The sequence below is a fragment of the Athene noctua genome, chromosome 1 (genome assembly GCF_965140245.1).
Source record: "Athene noctua chromosome 1, bAthNoc1.hap1.1, whole genome shotgun sequence".
NCBI classification, from domain to species: domain Eukaryota; kingdom Metazoa; phylum Chordata; class Aves; order Strigiformes; family Strigidae; genus Athene; species Athene noctua.
Window position 1 is genome coordinate 207,154,770 of NC_134037.1, and position 19,887 is coordinate 207,174,656.

A 19,887-nucleotide genomic window follows, 5' to 3' on the forward strand; every position below is an offset into this window, starting at 1 on the left:
GACATCAGAGTCTCCAGTTAGTACACAAGCTAATGCTGCCTCATGAGAAGGGCTTCACCCTGTTGCCATAGAGAAGTCAGCAAGACCATGTAGAGCACCCTCGGGCATCCTGGACCTCTGCATGGTACTAGCCAATATGACACACTCCTCTGACACGTCACTGGAAAGCCACCAAGAACACTCAAGGTTCAAGGTGTCTCAAATAGTATCAGATACCTCTGTTTGGGCAACTGAATCAAGTCCAAAGATGCAAGTCCTATCCACAGCAAATAAATACACATTAATTTTAAAGTGATGGCCTAATCTAGAAAGTGATCTTAGAAAAAAAAAAAGCATTAAACATCTCTTGACTCACATGTTACACCTAACTTAAAGAGTTGGCTTTTGCTGATTTTTTTTGCTTAGCTGAGGGTAAGTAAACCAGCAGCCAGTGGGGCTTGGTCTAGTGCCTAACATGCTGGATTTTGGTTTTTGGCTTACAGTGAACCAACAGAGAAGGTCCCAGCAGCTCAGTTAGCTTCTGAAACACAGCTGAGCTGTTCCTACAATCACTGTGTAACTCCACAGGTGCCATCAGACTGACACTCAGTAAACTCCTCTCCTGACAACATATAAGATTGAACAGGTTCATGTACCATCAGAGGTATAGCTTGACTGTGGAATACTCAAGGCCCAAACTGAGTTTCAAACAAAAATAAATAAATGAAGTTTTCAGAATTTAAAAGGTGTCTGGCCTATAAGGCATGCAGGTGAGGCAGCAGCAGCACACCCAGTGTGCTGCTAGCCCAGGCTGTCCGTGCAGCTTCCACAACATTGCGCACCCTCGATCCCATCTTGTTCAAGCCAAACCAGCCCAGGAGGAAGCAAGGGCTGAGAACTTGTAACGGCTCATGAAAAAGGATACATCTACACTGTGGTGACTGTACCATGGCACCTTTCAGTCAGGAGCATGGCACTGCACAGTGCCATGTTATGGAGCAATGCGTGAGTCTGCAGGGAGGATGATGGATCTTTTGGCCCTTGAGCTGCCATGTGAACACAAGGGTGTTGCACCACAGCAACTACATGTCTCATTTTCATGCAGTTTTCCACTGGTTGTCTACTTCTTTCTTTCTACCACTCATTGATTTGTCTTTCCCAAGTGTTAGGGCTATCTGACTTTCAAGGTGTGGTTCACAACACCCTGCCACACAGCTCATTGACAAAGAGATGAGAAGCCAGTTTCTTTTCCCCATTATTTTCTTTATTGTGGTCAAGAATTTGCAGGAATCTAATCCTGGATGGCACAGCATACCCACAGCCAAAAGAAACAATGATTTCCTCTTACATTTCAGTTATGGGACAGGTACCTCACAGCATGTTTTCAATGACATGTTCCAGCATCTCTAAAACCATAACAGCTTCCCTGCTATTGCGACGGGTTTCAAATACAATCCACCTCCTCAAAAACAAGGTGCCAGTCTTTAAACAAGGAGATACGAGTTGGGAGAGGGGTATGGTCGTCAAACAGATTTGCAAATAAACTTCCCAATTCTTGTTGTGTTTGATTTTTCACATTTAAAAAATTCTTCCGGTGCTGGGGATGACCTGGGCTCACAGGAACATGGGTCTTGTCTCTGCTAGGCTTTTACATCAGGAAGCTCCCTGCATCTGAGCACAACTCTGTCTTTTGTATTGATGATGCAAAGTAAAACAGCTTGGGAGGAACAGCTGACACTTGAGCTGAGAGAAAACTACATACACAGGGCCAAGGGGAAAAAAAAAAGCCTGGAATGAAAGAGGAACCACCTGCCAGAAAAATAAAGGAGTAGGTGGGGAGACCTGGAGAGAGCAAGCCTGTGGGAACAGTGAGTGACCTGAGTTAATAGGGAGCGTGGGGGAGGAGTGGGCAGCATGCAATTGCTCTTGTGTTCAAAATCCTAGTGATGGGATGAGTCAGAGACTCTGATTGAATTTTGCCTTCACTACACCCACAGAGTGGTTATTATAAAGCTTAGGGGAGCACGGGTTGGTGCAGCAACAAAAACTACAGAGTGAATCAATAGGTATATGAAGCACCCCCAAGTGCCCGAAAATCTGAAGAACATCTGCCAAACACCCTGCCCTTTCACACAAGGTTTCCTGCAACTCTAACTAGTCTGTGTAGCTGCTCTTCTTTGTGTAATAAGACAGACTGATAACCAAGTTATCAGTCTGATATGAGATGAAGGGGTACAGCAGACTACCTGGGAATGCTCTTTGTGAGTCTGCTGGAGCTTCTGAAAGCAGCAAGTTCCCAGAGCTAACTCAGCCCAGCAAGACCACTGCCCAGAAACTACTAAATACTCTTTTAGTCCCTCAGGACAACACAGTTCAGTGAACAAGAAGATATATTTGTATTACGTACTTCAGTGACAGCTCTTTAACTGCTTTTTCTTTCAATCATTTCTGCTCTTAGTGCTCATCCTCCCCAGGCCAGGGGCCAGGCGACCTGCTCAGCAAGTTCTACCACACAGAAACCAACAGTGAAAACTCCTGGTAAACACCCACTGGCTCCCATCAGGCGGTCCTAACGGGTCAAAGGAGGCACAAGCTCCTGTGACAGGTCTCCTGCCCATGAAAGGCATCTGCTCTGAAAACCAAGAGACTTTGCCACTTTACCGTGCAATTGGGAAGAGGGGTTTCCCACGCCTTCGGAGGGAAGGAGGGTCTGGGTAGCTCAGTGATCAGATGTCCAACTCATTTTTCCTCTGAGAACATAACTTATATCAAGTTAAAACAAGGTGCACAGGTTTAAAATCTGACAGGTCAGGTGGTGACAGGGGATACCAGTGACAGCCAGGAGAGCTTCGTGCTCTCGGTGCTGCTGCTGAGAGAAAAAAACAAGGATACAAAACGGGGCCTGAAGGGGAGACTTAGCTTTTCTAGCAGCCCACATAACGAGCTTCAACTGGTTCAAGTTCTCTGCTTTCCACAGTTGCAGTTTGAGGGCAGAGACAGTGGTAGCAGGTTAGGACTTGCTCCTCCGAGTTGACTTGATGGCTTGTGCACCTCTGCTGCAGGGGCCAGCCCTTGGCTCAGCCCTGGCAACCTGTCGGGGGCTCCTGCGGATTAAACACCGCAGGCAGCAGGCTGAGCTATGCCTCCAGATTTTGCTTCACAACAGATGAGAAATGACCCTCTCAAATGAGGGACAAATCCTAGTGAGAAGCACAGCCCCCTTCACAGTGCATTAACGTCCACAGCTTTGTTTTTAAAAGCTAAACACCATGTAGCACAACAGTTATGCTTATTTCAGTTTTGTTTGATTCTCTCCTAACCAATTTAAGCCAAGCTCATAAATTTTTAAGGGTGTCCACCCAACAGCTCAGCTAGTTGATTTTTAACCCTACATTTAGTTAAGCCAGAAGAGCTGGCATGGAGACAGCTACAGGAATAGATGAGCAGGAGGCAAACAGGAAAAAGGAAGTGTTAAAGGAGCTTGTGCACACTGGGAGAACTACAGGAAAACACTCAAAAATAAAAATAGGCTTTTTTTCAGAAAACAAACAAGAACAGGTGACTGACAATACAGGGAACAAAAGCCCCTAAACTCAAAGAAGGGGTCTTCAGAAAGAGATTCCTCCTTCTTAAACCCCATTGTATCTCAATTTATGCTAGATGTTGCTGCCTAAATTCATAGTTTAACCTTATATTTAATGCAGTTCTTCCCTTTCCTTTGGATCACCTCAAAACAAGTTGCATGGCCGCATGATCACTTGAACAGAGATAAAAAAGGGAACTAGCTGTGATAAGATACAGGACTGGATGTAACCATCTCTTTTTAGCAGCAGCACAGTTGCACGGGTTGGGTATAAGGTGAAATACAGTCTCAGGAAATAGGATGGCATAATTTCATGCAGCATCTGACGCCCTGCACTTTATTCTGAGCCAAAAAATTCCCACAGCCTGAAAAAGCAGGGCCTTCAGCAATCATACCTGTCCTGGGAACAGTATTTTCACACAGTAGATTTAAAACAATGTCTTCTCTCATGAGACTTCCTTTGAACTCACTAGGGAGAAACATGCTCCTTCCAAAGACAAGTCAGTGGAAAAAACCCACCCAGATTCATCCTTAGGACAATTCACAGCAGACTGTCTTCTGCTTTTCTAATACAAGAACTGGGGGTATCCATGAGTCAAGGAGGTTTGAAATGAACAACAGAAGTTTGTTTCCACGCTGTACGTAATAAAGTTGTGAAAGTCTTTGCTGTGGCATGCTGTGGGTGCTGAAAGTGTACATGATTCAAAAAAGCAGCAGGACAAATCCAGGGGACAGATGGTCACAGAGCTATTAAGTATAACCATATCATGCCTGGCTCTCAATGCCCCTGAGCAGCACACTACTAGGAACTGGGAGAGCACCCCAGGAAGCCATTGCACGTTTGTGTATCACCTCCTAAATATCCACTACTGGCTGTTACTGGGTCACTGGGCTACATGGGGCTTTGGTCTGATCCAGAGTGGCCACTACTATTCTGAATACAGAGGCAGCCTACAGAGTTAATTCTCCGTCATCTAAAACTGGCCTTGATTGACACTTTCTCTTCATGCCCACACTTTGCAGCAACTCAGACACATAAAAGCTTCTGCCAGGTGGTGTTCTCAGACTACCTGCAGTTTATTGGACTTTTTACAAGAAAAAACAGAGGTGGGTGAAAGAGAAAGGATGCAACTGAACTTGTTGATCTGCAGGAAGAGCGAGATCTGGATTCTGAAAATCCCCACCTGAAAGGTTTCAGCAAGCAACCGCCATGTCCCCAGAGCCCACGACTCCTGAAAAGGACTGCCTATACGTCCCTCATCCTGCTGAAACTGGGTCACTGTGCAGCAAAGCAGGCAAAATTCATGAGCCCAGAAGGAATATACCACTCTTGCCCAGAAGAAATGAGTCTGCCCGTTTCAGTCATTTTCCCCCACCAACTATAGGCACAAACCTTGAACTCACCTTGTCTTTGAAATGTCACACCACGTAACCAGGTGATGGGCAGAAATTCAGCCAGCTAGGACACTATGAACATCCATTTAAATGCTTTCTAGTATAGATAAAACTAGCCAATCCCCTCTGCATATGGTGTTCATCTACAGTCCGTCCCAACTGCCTCACCTGCCAAGTGAGAGTACTATCACCTACTTCGAAGTGTGAGATGATGCTGAGTCCTTGACATTTGTAAAACATTTAGAGACCCACAAAAGAATCACAGGAAGGCAAATGACTACCTACTGCATTCCAACTCTGAGCTGACTCTCTTATAAACAGCCTGATCACCTTACAAAGACTTTGTTTTCCTTTTTCTAAATAAAGGTGAGGCAGTCTTAAACAGATTCTTTTCAGTTCCAGATATTTCAACAAAGTGGATGTTCCTAATTTTTTTTTTCCTGGAACCCTTTTAACTTGGTAAACAGGTATCTGTGTAAAGCTTTCAATTACCTTTTATTCTGTGATGCCAAATGAGACCAGATAGGCATATTCTTAAAAGGCTTTCATGAAAATGCAAATGAACAGTTCGCACTAGTCTGTTGGCTCAATAAATAGAACAGTTCGAAGTGTTTAGACACAAGTAAATAGATTAAAAAAATACAGAAAAAGCCATCTGTAGCCCTAAAGAAACTTTCTTTTTCTTGTTGCCACCATAAAACTTGCAACGACAGTTACCTTCAAGATACCTCCTCTGTTATCTGTATTATCTTAGACAATATTTCCTTCTAGTAGGTGACCTGCAGAAAGGGTATAAATCTGAGCTGAAAAATAACACCAGAATTTAAAACACAGACTTGCCTGCAAACATAAGAGTCAACTTCCAGCAAAACGCGTAAGATCGTATTTTCTCATCTGCCTAGCTTTTCCCCTATCCCCCTCCAAGACATCACCATTAATTTTTTTTTAATTCCAGCTCAAATACAGCGATGTTGCGTGTTCTTGTCCCCAAACATTGTATTATATATTAGTATTCCTTTGAAAGGATTTTTTTCTACTAGACCAAGAAAGCCTTGAAAATAGGTTTGCTTATAGTGTCCAACTTGGAGGGATCTAAATGTGATATATTAAGTGTTATATATCCAGGTTCTTCACTTTTAAATTAAGCTACTTGAACCCAGTGACAAGTATAAAACCAAACAGACCAGTTCCTGAAATTCAAACTTCCCAGTTAGGCCTCTTCACAGACCCTTCCCACTGCACAAACACTGCAGCATCCAAAGTGGAGCCTGTAAGGGCTCTAAAATGGCTTTGGGAGGGTTTAGGGCAGCAGACAAGACTCTGGCAGTGCATCCTCAGCATTCTCCATCTTTCTGGGCCCGGCCATGGAAGTACTCCTTCATTCACTGCAGGCCCAGTCAACCCAGATTAGCTTGGAGACACCTTCATCCTCACATTAAGCATCCTGAGGCCACTTGACTAGCACAGTTTTGGGCGTGCCTGCATGGCCCTACCAGCTGGCCAAGTCATGAGTGGCTTCTGCTGGAGTAAGCCCCATTGCTAGGGGTGATGCTATGACCAGCTAATGGGCACACATCTGGCCAACTGGTGCATCTACTGGATGCACAGGAATGATCCACCTACACTCTCCTAATACCCCAAAAATGCCTTGCTCAGAACAGACCAGGCTCTGTCCTTCACCAAAGAGCAAGAAACAAATGCTGAGCTGCCTCTCAGAAGCGTATGCAGTAGAACCTGGCTTGAAATCAGCAAGTTTTTGGCCGGAATCGGAACTAGGCTCATTAGTCTTTAGCTATTTCTGTCTAGCCTGAAGCATCTCACAGATGAAGGATATTCAGAGCCCAGAGAGTCTTCAACAGTGAGCATTTTGGATCCTTAAAACTGTAATCAGTCCAATGGGTTGCTGTTGCAACTTTTGCTGGGTTTAAAGTCAAGTATTGCAAGGACAGGTATTCTAAGCCAAAAATTCCTTTTGAGTTAAAAGCAAACAGGGTCCACTGACCTTTTACTTGGAACCATCAGACCTACAAATACACTTTAATACAGGAAAATTTGGATTCTGATGCAATCGTGTTACTCCAGAAGCCTGGCCTAAGGCCACATCACTATCACCAGCAGAAGTGACCCAATGCTCTGCTGGTGCCACATGGCCCCTCTCCCTTCTGTCAGAAGAAACTGCAACAACTTAGGTTTAACCACAGTCAATTTACCAACCTGGTACACTGCACAATCACAAAGTGGTGGGAGCACAGAGGGTACATGACACAGCATGGAGGCAGGTGTCCCTGGCAGGGATTATTTCCTTCAGTCCCAACACCAGCTTTTGCTAGCTTAGAACAACCTTCAGGCTATAGGCAAGTCAGTGTAAAGATGCTTCTGGTCATACAATCACAGGATAGTTGAAGCTTGAAGGCTGCCCTGGATGTCAACTGGTCCAACCTCCTGCTCAAGCAGGGCCACCCAGAGTCAACTGTCCAAGGACCATGTCCAGATGGCTTTTGAGTATCTCCAGGGAGGGAGACTTCACAACCTCCCTGGACAACCTGTGCCAGCTCTTGGTCACTCTCACAGTGACAAAGTGTTTCCTGCTGTTCAGAGGGAACCTGCTATATTTCAGGTTGTGTCCATTGCCTCTGATCCTGTCACCGGGCAGAGCCTGTCTGTGTCCTCTTTCCAAACTGATGAGATCCCCCTGAGCCTTCTCTTCTCCAGGCTGAACAGTCCCAAGTCTCTCAGCTTTTCCTCATAGAAGAGATGCTTCAGTCCCTTCATCATCTTTGTCACCCTCCACTGGACTCTCTCCCCTAGCTCCATACTGGTGCTTGGCAGCCTGATCCACCTGGCAGATACTGATATCATGCTCCCTCATCTGCTCTGGAAAACTGGAAAGAAGAGGGCATGCAGGAGAGGGCATGTCCCTTCCCAAAACTGTTTTGATCGATCAGCATGTAAAGGAGAGCCTGTCTCAAGAGTGCTGTATCTTGCAGTTGACTCTTCTTAGGGAGCAGCTGTAAATACCAGGCACCACCTAAATGTAACACATACCTCAATCTGAGACTAAAAAAATTCTCTGTCTTCTCTGGGTAGGAAGATGTTTATTCAAAGAGACTCAACATACTCACTATAATTTATTTTTACAGCAGGTACAAACCACGACAGTTAAAACGCTAAGTCTCCAAAGCTTTAGATATTATGTAAATAAACTAAATAATTGCCTGCATTAAAGTGTGGTTCGGCATTCAGAAAGGAAAACAGCTCTTGTTTTTTTTAATTAAATTGTGATTTTATCTATAATTCTAGACTGTTCTGTTTGTTTATTTACATGAAAAGTTATCCTCCTTGTTGAGTGCCAAAGCCTTATTCTGAAACTGCATGATTAACACCAGCATTTCCAAAAGCTACACATCAAATAGATTTATGGGACTAATGACATAAGTCCCTCGACTGGCAGTATAAGCAAACTGAGCCAACCAGGCACATTCTTGCTGTACATACAGCAATTTACAAACACTCTTCTGAATAACGGAGATAATGGCTGTGAGGATACCAGTTGATACAGCCAAGAGTCATGCACTCGCATTGATTCCCAACAGCTTTTTATGCACTGCAGGCTCAGGCAGCACGCCGAAACGCATGCCTCCAACTCATGCTCAGTGGTGAAGAGCTACAGTTGAAGACATTGTCATGCTGTTAACAGATCTCCCTCTGCCTGCAGCAGGGTTGGCAAGAAGAAACCTGTACCTCCACCCCTGCTGCTTCCGGCCACAATCTGGTTTCTTGGTATAACCCCATCTCTACCAGCAATTTAACCCAATAGACTCAACTAGAAAATGCAAGACTGGAGGCCCAGGTGCATGCTCTCTTCTGCCAGCTGGGAAGAGGGTGATGATGAGCAGCGGGATAGAACAGGACCACTTCAGCAACCAGAGCCAGGCTGAGTGAGCTGGCCCCTCAGAGCAGATGCCCTCCCATACTAGGACAAAACATGCCTGCTTGCTTTGACTACATTTTTCACATGGTTTTGGACTCCTCTCAACTGCGCAATGATGCTGGTTGTCAGTAAGTTATCCACAGTGATCCCTCTGGATCTCTCTACATGGTATTATTAATATAGCCTGTGACTCCAGTTTCAATTCGTGGGTGATAACCATCCCTGCACAAAAGTCTCCAGCTCGAATAGCTGGCACCTCCACCATGAGTGGCCCAAGCTGCCAGGAGAGCAGTGCTGTCCTCAGGCAGTGAGGACAGGTGCATCACCGCTTTGGCCAGGATGATGCAGCAGCAGCACCTCTTGCACTGCAAACCCACCGCCCTGCCAGCCCAGGGGCTACCAAGCCCTGCTGCTCACCTTCAGCCTCCCAGCCACAGCCCCGGGTCTTTACAAGAGTAAAAAGCTGTATTTTAAAAAAAACTTCTACTGAGTTGCTTATTTCCCATAAAAGCTGATTATTGCCCATTTGCTGCAGACACTAGCCTGCCTGTTGAAAAAAAATTATCCTGTTGGCAGGCAACCAATATACAAGAACATCTACAAAGAAGCTGTTACAGTTTATCATGCAGTAATCCGTGGATTAAGGTCATTAATAGCACTCGATGACATACTGCCATGACTCCAAAGGTGCTTTTCTGGCTTGCACGATATACAGAACGTAACCCCCTCACAAACATTTCCCCTCAGTTACTTTCTTCTAAATCTTCAAAAGAAGAAGTGAGAAAACCCTGAAGACAGACGCCTAGCACAATATCTTGCATTGCACAAAAAAAAAAGTTATAATGAAAATAAATTAACATTCTCAAGTAACACTGAATTTTCTTCTCATTCACACTGGTGTTCTCACAGTAGGAGTTCTTGGTGAGTAACCGAAATTTTGATCTACAGAGCTAAATTTAAAGAGCAAGCCAAGACATTCTCCCATGCCCAAGAGACAAAGCCACAACTAAAACTTTCAAAATAAAACCTGAAATGCTCAATTTTGCCCTTTAATTATTTACATGAAATAAGCTTTTTCCTTCTGTTGACATGAGAACACATGTATCATCACAGAAAACACTGTGTACTCCCTATATCCCACAGGGCCATTAATCTTCTTTTATGCAGTACACAAAGTATTTTCACAGAACTTTTAAAGTGTTTTTCTAAAGCTTGCCTGATGTCATTAGGAAGTCAGAAGTTGTTGATGGACTGACAGTATAATTGCTAAATATCCTCCAAAGGAAAGAACCCTTCATTCTGTTCTAAACTTATGCTGCTATCTGCACCATCCATACATGTAATTATCAATGCTATTAATTTATCTGAGAGTCCCCAGTACCAATGGTAAACAATTTGTTGTGTCAAAACTGAAGTAATGGATAGACTTTTCTTACTTCTGTTGATTTAAACAGAAGAATCTACACTCTTTCCATTTGATTTGTTTCATTAGGACTCTGGTAATGGCCTACTACTGTGCCACTGTGTATTTCCATTTGCCATGAAACAATGATAAGTCATAAAATGTGCTCGGGAGAATAAAACTGTCCCACCAGCTGTAAGCAATCCTGTATCCCACAGTCACATGAAATTTTTGTAAACAACACACTGGCAGTGGAAAAGAAAATCCTTAGAAAGAAATATTTTCAAAGCTTCAATAAATAAAAGTTATAACAAATAACATTTGTATTAATATATATCTTACCAAGAATAAATCACTTTCTGATTAAACTGGCTTAGTTGTAACTCATCATTTCACGTTTTACTTTCAGTACAATATAGTAGCATTTTCACTACACATGCAATTTTTTTTTCTTACCTTTAAGGAATCAAAGCAGGCAATAACCCTTCCATTTTCAACCTGGCAGCTTTTAGGGGGGTGTGCAAATTTGCATTCTTCATCAGAGCGTGAACAAGTTCCCCTCTGAAATTGCCTGCACACTTCTAGTGTTAGCCATTTTGTATCTCTTACTGGAGCGACATTCAAAGCCATAATGAAGAGCTGATTTTGAATTTGTAAATTGCTGTCAAGGGAATTATGCCGAAGAAATTTCCAAAACTAGTGACAAAGGGAAGGGAGAAAAAAAGAAAAAACCCACAACAACAAAACAAACAAACAAAAAAAAAAATCAGAAAAAAATTCAATTCCAATTGAAAAGAAGGTTTAAAAAAAAAAAAGCAGGGGACGATTAACGATGTCCAACGCACACACAGCAGAATAAACAGAGAAAGTTTATCAGCAAGCAGTCACTCATCAATCATTAAGTCCCGCTTGTAGACTTCTGGCTGGAAAAAAACATGCTCAGTTGCATTTCTGTCTGTAAAACATGTGGGCTTCTTGATTGTATCACGGATGCACCAGTTTTAAGCCAAGATTCTTCAATGCAATGGCACTCCTTGGTAGAACAGTAGTTCTCTGACAGTTGCTTGCTGGTATTGATTACACAAGAAAAGCAATGCAGTCATTTGTTCGTGTCCCACGAATAATAATAGTTCTTCCTCTTTTTCTTCTTTCAGTTTCCCATCAACTGATTGGCAAATGGAGACAGCTGAGGTATCTTCTGCCAGGTGTAAGGTGAAGGCAATGTCTGGCTGGCAAAAACGGAATTTTGAGAACACAGGCGTAGCAGTCCTCACTCATAAAAGTGACTTCACAAAGGCACTTTTTAAGTCACTCACCTGACAAAAACAAATACAGTATCAGTTCATGTGCAACTCATTCAAATCAACATTACGAAACCTATCATCCCTTTTTATCAGATATTATAAACATACTGCCAATGCTCATTTGTATTTTTTTTTCCAAACAAAATCGGCCTCCTTCGTGAAGTTACGCGTGACAAGGGAACAACCAGTTGAAACACATACTGCAGTAATATTCTAGGCAGCAATCCAAAAGTTGGGAATGTTTTAAATAGATGAATGTGGCAGACACAATAATTAGGCATGCTGGTTGTGAAACAATTCAATCTAATGTGCTTCGTCTCCAAAACAATATACAAAACCCCATTTCCATTAATTTATCATTTGGCCCTTTAGATGGTGTTACTGCATTATAAGCTGTTATTTGTTCTTCCTTAGAAATGAGGACAGTAGTATTCTGTTCAGATTTTTTCTCTTCCCCTCTGTTTCTCAAGGGGGAAAAAAAAAAAAAAAATCAAAAAATTGTCATTCCAAAATTACAGGGAAAAAACCCCTTCCATACCTAGAAAAGAGTTAGTTTCTCTGTTAAACTAAAGGCTGTTTCATAAAGGCTTCATGAAATGGCTCACCACTAAGTCATCGTCCTCTAATGAGTTCTTTCTAATACAAAGCACTTAATCTAAATTTTCCTTTGATTAAATTAGCTTTCATGTACCTTTACAAATACATAGTTCAGCATCAAAATCTAAGAATTAAACATGGAACTAACTTAAGCTATTTGGAGACTACAAAATACCTAGGATATTTTATAGATAAATAGACCTGAAAATCAAAGGGTTAGATATTATAAATAACTTTTAATAAATGACTATATTGTGTACGCAGACGGGGAAACCGCAGACATGATGTTTCCTTCTATTCAGCTTCAAAGGAACACAACTTTCACTCTGCAGATACCAGCTAGAAAGTGTTGATGGATTATTTTTGTGCAAGAATAAAGAAAGGGGGAAGGACTGAAATAAGTGTGGTTTTAAAACGCATCAATAAAAATAGCTCTAAAAACACTGTCAGCTTTCCCATGCCAGAATAATTACCATTCTGTGCTTGGATTCATGTGATTTAATTGAAGTCAGTGCTGTTAGTAATGCAAGAATTACTCACACACAGTTTCAGGAACAGATCCCAGTTCTGGCTTCCAGGTCTTCACATCAAAAGGCTTTTCTATTACTTAGTAATGTTACCAGAAAGGGTTTTACTACTTTACTGATACCTACACCAAAATTTGCTACTGCTAGCATGAATAAAAGGTAATGCAATGCTAATTGCTGAAAAATTCAATTCCAACACCAATGTTCAATTAGATGGGTCTGGATGATATTTAGCTAGCTTTACCTGGCCATCAAGAATGATGAGTTGCAAGATAATTAGTACATTTTTAAATAATTCTACACAATTGTAGTATAGTACATGAATTAAATATTCCTCAAATTAAATATTCCACCAATGTTGTCCCACACCATCAATGAAGAGTGAGGTTAAACTGAAAACGCACAAAGAGGTGAGAAATACTCATAACTGATGAAAAGGAAAGAGAGGAGGAAAGACAAGGAGAGCCTCTCCACAAGAGCTTGTTGAGCTGATAGCTTGTTGGGCTGATGATTTAGCTGGCTAAATGTAAAAGAGGAAATATTCTCCCTAAAGCCACCCATTCCAATTCAGAAATGTCAGTAACGGTTTTCAGTAATAGATGTAGGAGACAGATGGAAATTTTGGGAAAAGGGTAAATGTTATACTGCACACTGCTGAAAGTCACAAGTAGTAATACTCTGCCAGGTTGCATACTATTAAAATTGACAAAGTCATTTCTCAAGTAGTAGGTGCTAAAACTGAATAAAAACAGATATTGCACATGGCGGCAAAGCAAACAGCATGCACTATATAAGTGGCAGTAGCCATGGTTTTAAAAAAAATATGCACAACAGATTCACATAGATTTCTGAGATTGCAGAAAGAATTAATATGAAAAAAATGTTTGGGCAATAGAGGGTAGAAGAAGAGTAAAATAGAGCGTCATCCTATTTCCTATCTGCTTACTACATTAATATTTTCTTTAGAAAGGGAAGCATGAAAAGTATGTCTCAAAAATCATCACACTATCTGATTTCTCAAGAGATACTGCATGCTTCAGCAGTTTCTACTGATGCAGGCTTAGGAGAGATAGAACCGAGACCTTTCTGAAGGAGACCATGCCTTCAGCAGAAGGCAGGTGCAAACATGGAGACAGAATTTGGAGTGCTTCATCCCTACCACTTACATGCCCTATGTGTTCATGACCACATCCTTGGCAGCTGTTATACCTCCTCTGCCCATCACCTGCATCAGAAGGGTGAAGGAAGAGATGCCACCTGGAAAGGCTGACCATGAGGGGGAAGCAATACAAGGAGAAGGGAGAAGACAGACAAACTGGGGAAAAAAAAATATGGGAGGAATCAAAGAAAGCAGAGTTCAAGATATGAGACATGGAAAGAGCTCAGGAGAAGGAAAAAAATGGGAGTGGATGGTAAGAAAGTGAAATAGCTGATCGTGGATGAGGAAGGGAGAAGTTTCATGGGAAATGAGGAAAAAATAAGATAAATGTGGAAGAAAGGAGGAGGGAAGATGTGAACACTGGGGGAGAGAAGGGCAGATGGAACTTTAGAAGGAAAGCAGAAGAGACTACGGTTACAGGGGAAAATTCAGCAGTTTGAGTAAACAGAGGGAAGTAAATGTGGGAAAAGAAACATGGGATTTCCAGAAGAAAACACAGTAATAAATAATAATAAACCTCAATAAAATGCCTCCCCGGCCACAGGCCATTATTAACATCACAGCCCACCCTGACCTTACGTGTTGCAAAACCCACTCGTATGGAGAACACCAGGGCCTCCAGCAAATGTGAACTCTGCTCTTCTTTCCACTACTTCTATTTGTGTTCCAACATATCAACCAAAGTTAGCTGTCCTGCCAAAACCAGCCTAGAGCCCTCAGCACTAATGGGAACCCCTATCCAGACAGAAGGTTTGCTTTTGGGTTTGCCTGGGGGTTTTCTTTCATTGTTTTGTTGTTAATTGCCAATGACTGATTCCAACTCAAGCCGACACTCCCCACTGTAGCTAAACAAACTACTAAAACTTACACGTTGACAACTGAAATGGAAAATGTTCTTGATGAAGCTGAAGAAAGCCCTCAACATAAGTACAAAAGAACTAATTTTGTTTGTTTTTTTCACAACTATTGCTGTTTATTTTCAGTCTCTCACACACTTGGATTAATGGAACTGATCCAGAATACACATCTACAAATGCAGTTTTTCGTATGCCAAGTGAAATAAATTCATGGACATGTATTTGTAAAAACTACTTAGCTTTAGACCCCTATTTTCAGATAAGCATCACTTCCCTTCTGCGGAAAGCTAGCCAGACATGAAGGAGGAGGAGGCTTTTGCCGATCTCGTGTTCCCTTGAGAGAGCGGGAAAGAGTCTGTGTTAGGCTACAGATCATCTTCCTGTTCTAAACCACAAAATCACTTATTTTCCAAGTAAGCAAAAAAAATCCTGGTTAAAAAAATCCTTTTAATCATTAAACAAGGCAAAGCATACAGGTACTAGGAGGCTCTAGTAAATGTTCTTGTTCTAAGGAATGACGGGCAGTCAGCATCTTTAGGAGTTGCAACTGAGCACAAAGCCCTGCCCTATTACTAACCAGATGGATGTCTCAGATGGAAAATAGGAGCTCTTGTTATATACAAAATATGGGCTGCTCTGGTACAGTAGTTTTACTTATCAGACAGATTATTTGGCAATGGATTATGTAGCATCTGTCTCATGAAGAAGCTGAGGCTTCCTAGACATGCTGTATTCACGCTTCAGTAGATAATGTGTAGTAAAGACCTTGTCTTCAAAAAGCCATCTCTGCAGGTGATGACTTCCAGTAAAGGAGCAGAGTCCTCTACATAGTCCCAACACAGATCTCTAGTGGAACTGCTAAGTTAACTCAAAAGGTGTTAAAACAGTTTTTCATTTTATCCTTACAGAATTAAGCACTCTGTATTATTCATCACATTAAAATCTTCAGCAAGAGATGTCAAGACTGGGGCTCAATTTGTTGCTCCTACTGTCAAAGTTTATCAACATGACCCATATATTTCTTCTGTATATACACCAGAAACTCAAAAATTAGAAAGTTAGAAACCCCTTAGTTGCGCCTAAAAGAGACTGCACAGTTTACAGTAGACAAACTCTTCTTTCCCAGCAAGCCAAAAGAGATGTGCTAAATATCCTTAGCTTTACAAGTCTGACCATTTACACTGTGGAAAGTGGGTGTTCCTCCTTTAGGTCACTAGCAGGGCAGAAAATAGATCACTGCCCAAATTCAATTAAACACCTGAACTCAGGTGGGATAAAAGTCATCTTGAGGACCTATCTAAAGTCACCAAAATTGACCTGCTGGAATCTCTAATGCCAGGACAATGTCTTGAGAACTTAGTTTTCAAATGCAGCAGGCATACACTGCAACTCTTCAGAGAGAGACTGTTAGCTCTGCCAAACGTGGGAAAGCTCTCAAGAGGACCAAAGTCACACCTCTAATCCCAGGGAAATGATACTGCCCAATTTTAAACCCTCAACCCAAAGCAGGTTACCGTTACAATGTTTATACACTTCCATGTACAAGTTCATGTTGCTTACTTTCAGAAAATCATGTCCATAGTCTTAAATTTGCTTCAGGAATCTTTTACCAAAGAGACAAAACAATGACCCTACAGTAGATACGAGGCATAAAGGACTTCAGGTTGAAATTTTAAACTCTGTCTGGAAGTTGTAAGCAGCAGAAAACAGGCTCTCTACCATGTTAACACTGGCTTCACACTCCACAAACCAGCAATGTCTTACCCACACATTACCTTAATTCACATGCTTATGACATTCTTATTTGTCCAGGATATAAACTAATCTATAAGAAATAATATCCTCAATTCAGCCATTCCCTTCAGCCTGGATTTACCAGCTTCGAGTCAGTGACTTTACCTGGGAGAAGCAATGTGGGGCAAAATACAACCATTCCCAGATGTCCCAGGACATCCTATGACATTCAAATACAAGGATTAACCAATATGCCCCACTCTACAGATGCATTTTCAGACTACTGACAAGCACTGTGTTCGTTCAAAAAGCTGACACTCCAGCAGATGACCACATTTGCAAAGGAAACTTGCTTTGCAGTTCACTATATTTATAGCCAAAACCTAGTGGAAAGATTCTCTATATAAGTTTAATACATAGGGGTCCTTCTATAACCAGATCAAGTGTCTTGAACATTCATGATGTAAATACAGATATTTGAAGACTGACAGCTACTGAACCCTCATCCTTTAAGCCAGGAAAAGGCATCCAGATCCTGCTAAGTAGTACCTCTTGTTTGCAGCTGCACAGTAGACTCCACTTTCAAAGCACTTAAGACACAGCCACACATTTAGGATACACTGGCAGCTGTTTTAGTCCAAAAGATGGTGGGACTGTGCTTCAGTTTTTCAACTAAACATCACTGTTACATTCTTTTAAATGTCATTTTCCCCCCATTGTTTGTACTTTAAATAGCATTCAAGGCCTCCAAACTGAAGAGAAGCTGCACACCAAAGGACTGCTGTGACCCCACGAGAACACTCCAGCACCATTTTCCATTCCAGCTACCCACTATTTCCTTGACTCCCCTGTGCTGTTTTCTCTTGCCCTCCCTCAGACTCCCTGCCGAGGAAAGCAAGGCTGCAGCTTAATCCTAGGCTAAAGCTAGATCCGTTATGATTTGCCTCCCCAGGTGCAGAATAAAGCCAACACAGCAGCTTAAAGCACCCTGTATCACACGTGCTGGCCAGCTCAACTCTGATGTGCCCACCGGCCCCATGCCCCACACCCGATGGAGTAGAGCAGGGCAGGCATGACTGGGCACAATGGCATAGGCTGCTGCCCCACTCCCTCCCCTTCACCCCACCTGCGGCAGGTCTAGCTCCTGGTTACAGGCTCCTGTAATTACGATGCTGTATGCCACGGGACATGCTCCCCGTCCCTAGAAAGCAAGGCTGACTCTCAGTCATTACACACTAATTTTAAGCCTCACTGTGCAAAATTCCCCACTAACCAACACAGAGAGGATCTTGTATCAAAGATGCTAACATGAACGGAAAAAACAAAGAAGGTAATTTTCCAAACAAATAATGTGACAGTCAGCATGCTTATTAATTATATTTGAATAAATTACATTCTTAAAGAGAACATGCAAGAGATTTTTCATGTGGTGGATAGGCTTTTCTCACTCTGTCAGGCCAACAGACTACAAAACAGGACCAGAAAGTGATGTGACAGCATAGAAATATCATTCATCAGTGAGTACTATGTCAGTTTCATATTCCTCTCTTGAACCAATTTCTAACATAGTTCAGTAAAATTACAGCATTAAAACCAGAATCAGGCTTCTGGCTCTCTTCTGAATTGTTGTAAAGTCACAAAAAATAATATTCACTATATTCAAGAAACTAGAGAAAACAAGACAGATTTCTATGGAACATCATCCATTCTTTGATGGCAAATACAAATGAAAAACCTTTCTGCCGTCATAAATTTTTTAAGAAATTACAATAGAACATGAGGAATGCATTTTCTTCTACAAATTTCAAATGAAACTTATCAACATTTCTTTAATCATTTTAAGGTTTTTTTTCCACTTTCAGATGTTAAGTAGCTTCCATTTGGCATTGAACAAACCAGCATTGCTCAAATGAAGCAGCAGCCAGAACTGCCCTATTAGAGAAGCAGCCCACTAGTTTGACCAGGTGGCTAGGAGCCAAAAATATTAAAATTCTAACCCTGATTCCTGTATTGATTTGATCTGAACTCAGCTAAAGTAAAAAGTGTCCTGACTTACAAAAGAACCATTATTTATTTTATTTGCTTGACTTGGAGATAACTATTGCAACATCTCTCTTTGCCTGTTATACAACCAGAGATGAACATTTGTCAACTGTAATTCAGATGAACACTTTACCCAGTCAATCCTAACTATTTTAGTTAAGCTGAGAGAAGTCCAGGTACAGGATAGAAAACATCAGTCTGTTCTGTTTAAACTGAGCATGACCTCCAAATATCAGTTTTGCAAAGTGAGCCATATTCTCCTTGTCAAGAGCACTAATGTGCCAGGTTCAGGTTTTTTAGTATGTCCCACACTATTTACAGTACGGCAATGAGCTTATTAAAACCTGCCGATTCACTTTGAAGCTGGCTTTACAACTTAATAACACTAATGTCCTTTGTCCCTGGGGAAGCAGGTGAGGAGGAAGGTGTACCACTGACTGCGAAACAACAGACACAGCCTGGGATCTTTTCAGTGATCCACTGTACTACTTTGCTAATGGACCATGAAATATTTCTGCGGAACTTTAAGTCTGTAGATGGCTGGAGCTCGCAAGAGTATTTTCTAACATCAAAGTGCTTCGAAGTCATGCTGATAAAACTAATGCTCATTATGCTTCAGTTAAAATGCAATTGCAGAAAACAGTTTTTCTTCTTCTAGAAAACTTTTTTTTTTCCCCCACAATGATATTCATCCCACTCCACTTAACCTTCTTCTCCTTTCTTGGTCTGTACTTTCTCTCACAGTCTGCAACTTAAACACCTCTTGTTTCTAAGTTCAAAGAAATCTGATTTTATCCTCTAGGTGTATGAATTTCATACACAAAATTCTGCTCCCACCTTGGCAAGAGGGTAAAAGCAATTTCTGTTTCTGTGCCTCTGCAAGCCGAGTTAATCATCCCCGGCAGCAATGACGTTATCACTTGGCCTCTTGTGGACACAAATGTTTTGCTTTTGGCAGAGTGCACCACGTAATAGCTATTAATCAAACACAACTCCACAGGGAAGGGTACCCCAGTGCATTAGGAGCTTCTACTCACACCCAGCTTCAGACATGCATTGTATTTATTTTTTTAGGACTGTAAAAATATTTATAGAAAAGTCTGCTTATGTACTGTGAAATTTTTATAGACTGGCATGGAGGGAATGCATGATCAAATGACTGTTCTCACCTGCCAAAGGACCGATAGCATGCTGTTACACAGGAGCACAATTTAAAAAAGCTCAGGCTGTTGTCAATTTTCTATTTTCTCTACTCTGGTTCGCATGAAGCCAAAAAGGCAGAACTCTTACCAAGATATCTGTGACAAACAGTATTCTTTTGTACTGAAAGACAAGGATGGTCTGAATAAACCAAGGACTCCATGTAAATTCAGACA

At 41.8% G+C, this 19,887-nt stretch overlaps 1 protein-coding gene across 8 annotated transcripts in view; it reads right to left on the minus strand.

Annotated features, from left to right (window-relative positions):
* The window catches only part of MBNL2 (muscleblind like splicing regulator 2), a 112,220-nt gene that overhangs the window by 62,845 nt on the left and 29,488 nt on the right, over positions 1 to 19,887 (minus strand). For all 8 annotated transcript variants that reach the window (XM_074911373.1, XM_074911381.1, XM_074911364.1 and 5 more), the window contains exon 2: positions 10,747 to 11,606. In XM_074911373.1, the coding sequence (XP_074767474.1) occupies positions 10,747 to 10,920 (174 nt within the window). In that variant the 5' untranslated portion in view covers positions 10,921 to 11,606. The remainder of the gene's footprint in view (positions 1 to 10,746; positions 11,607 to 19,887) is intronic.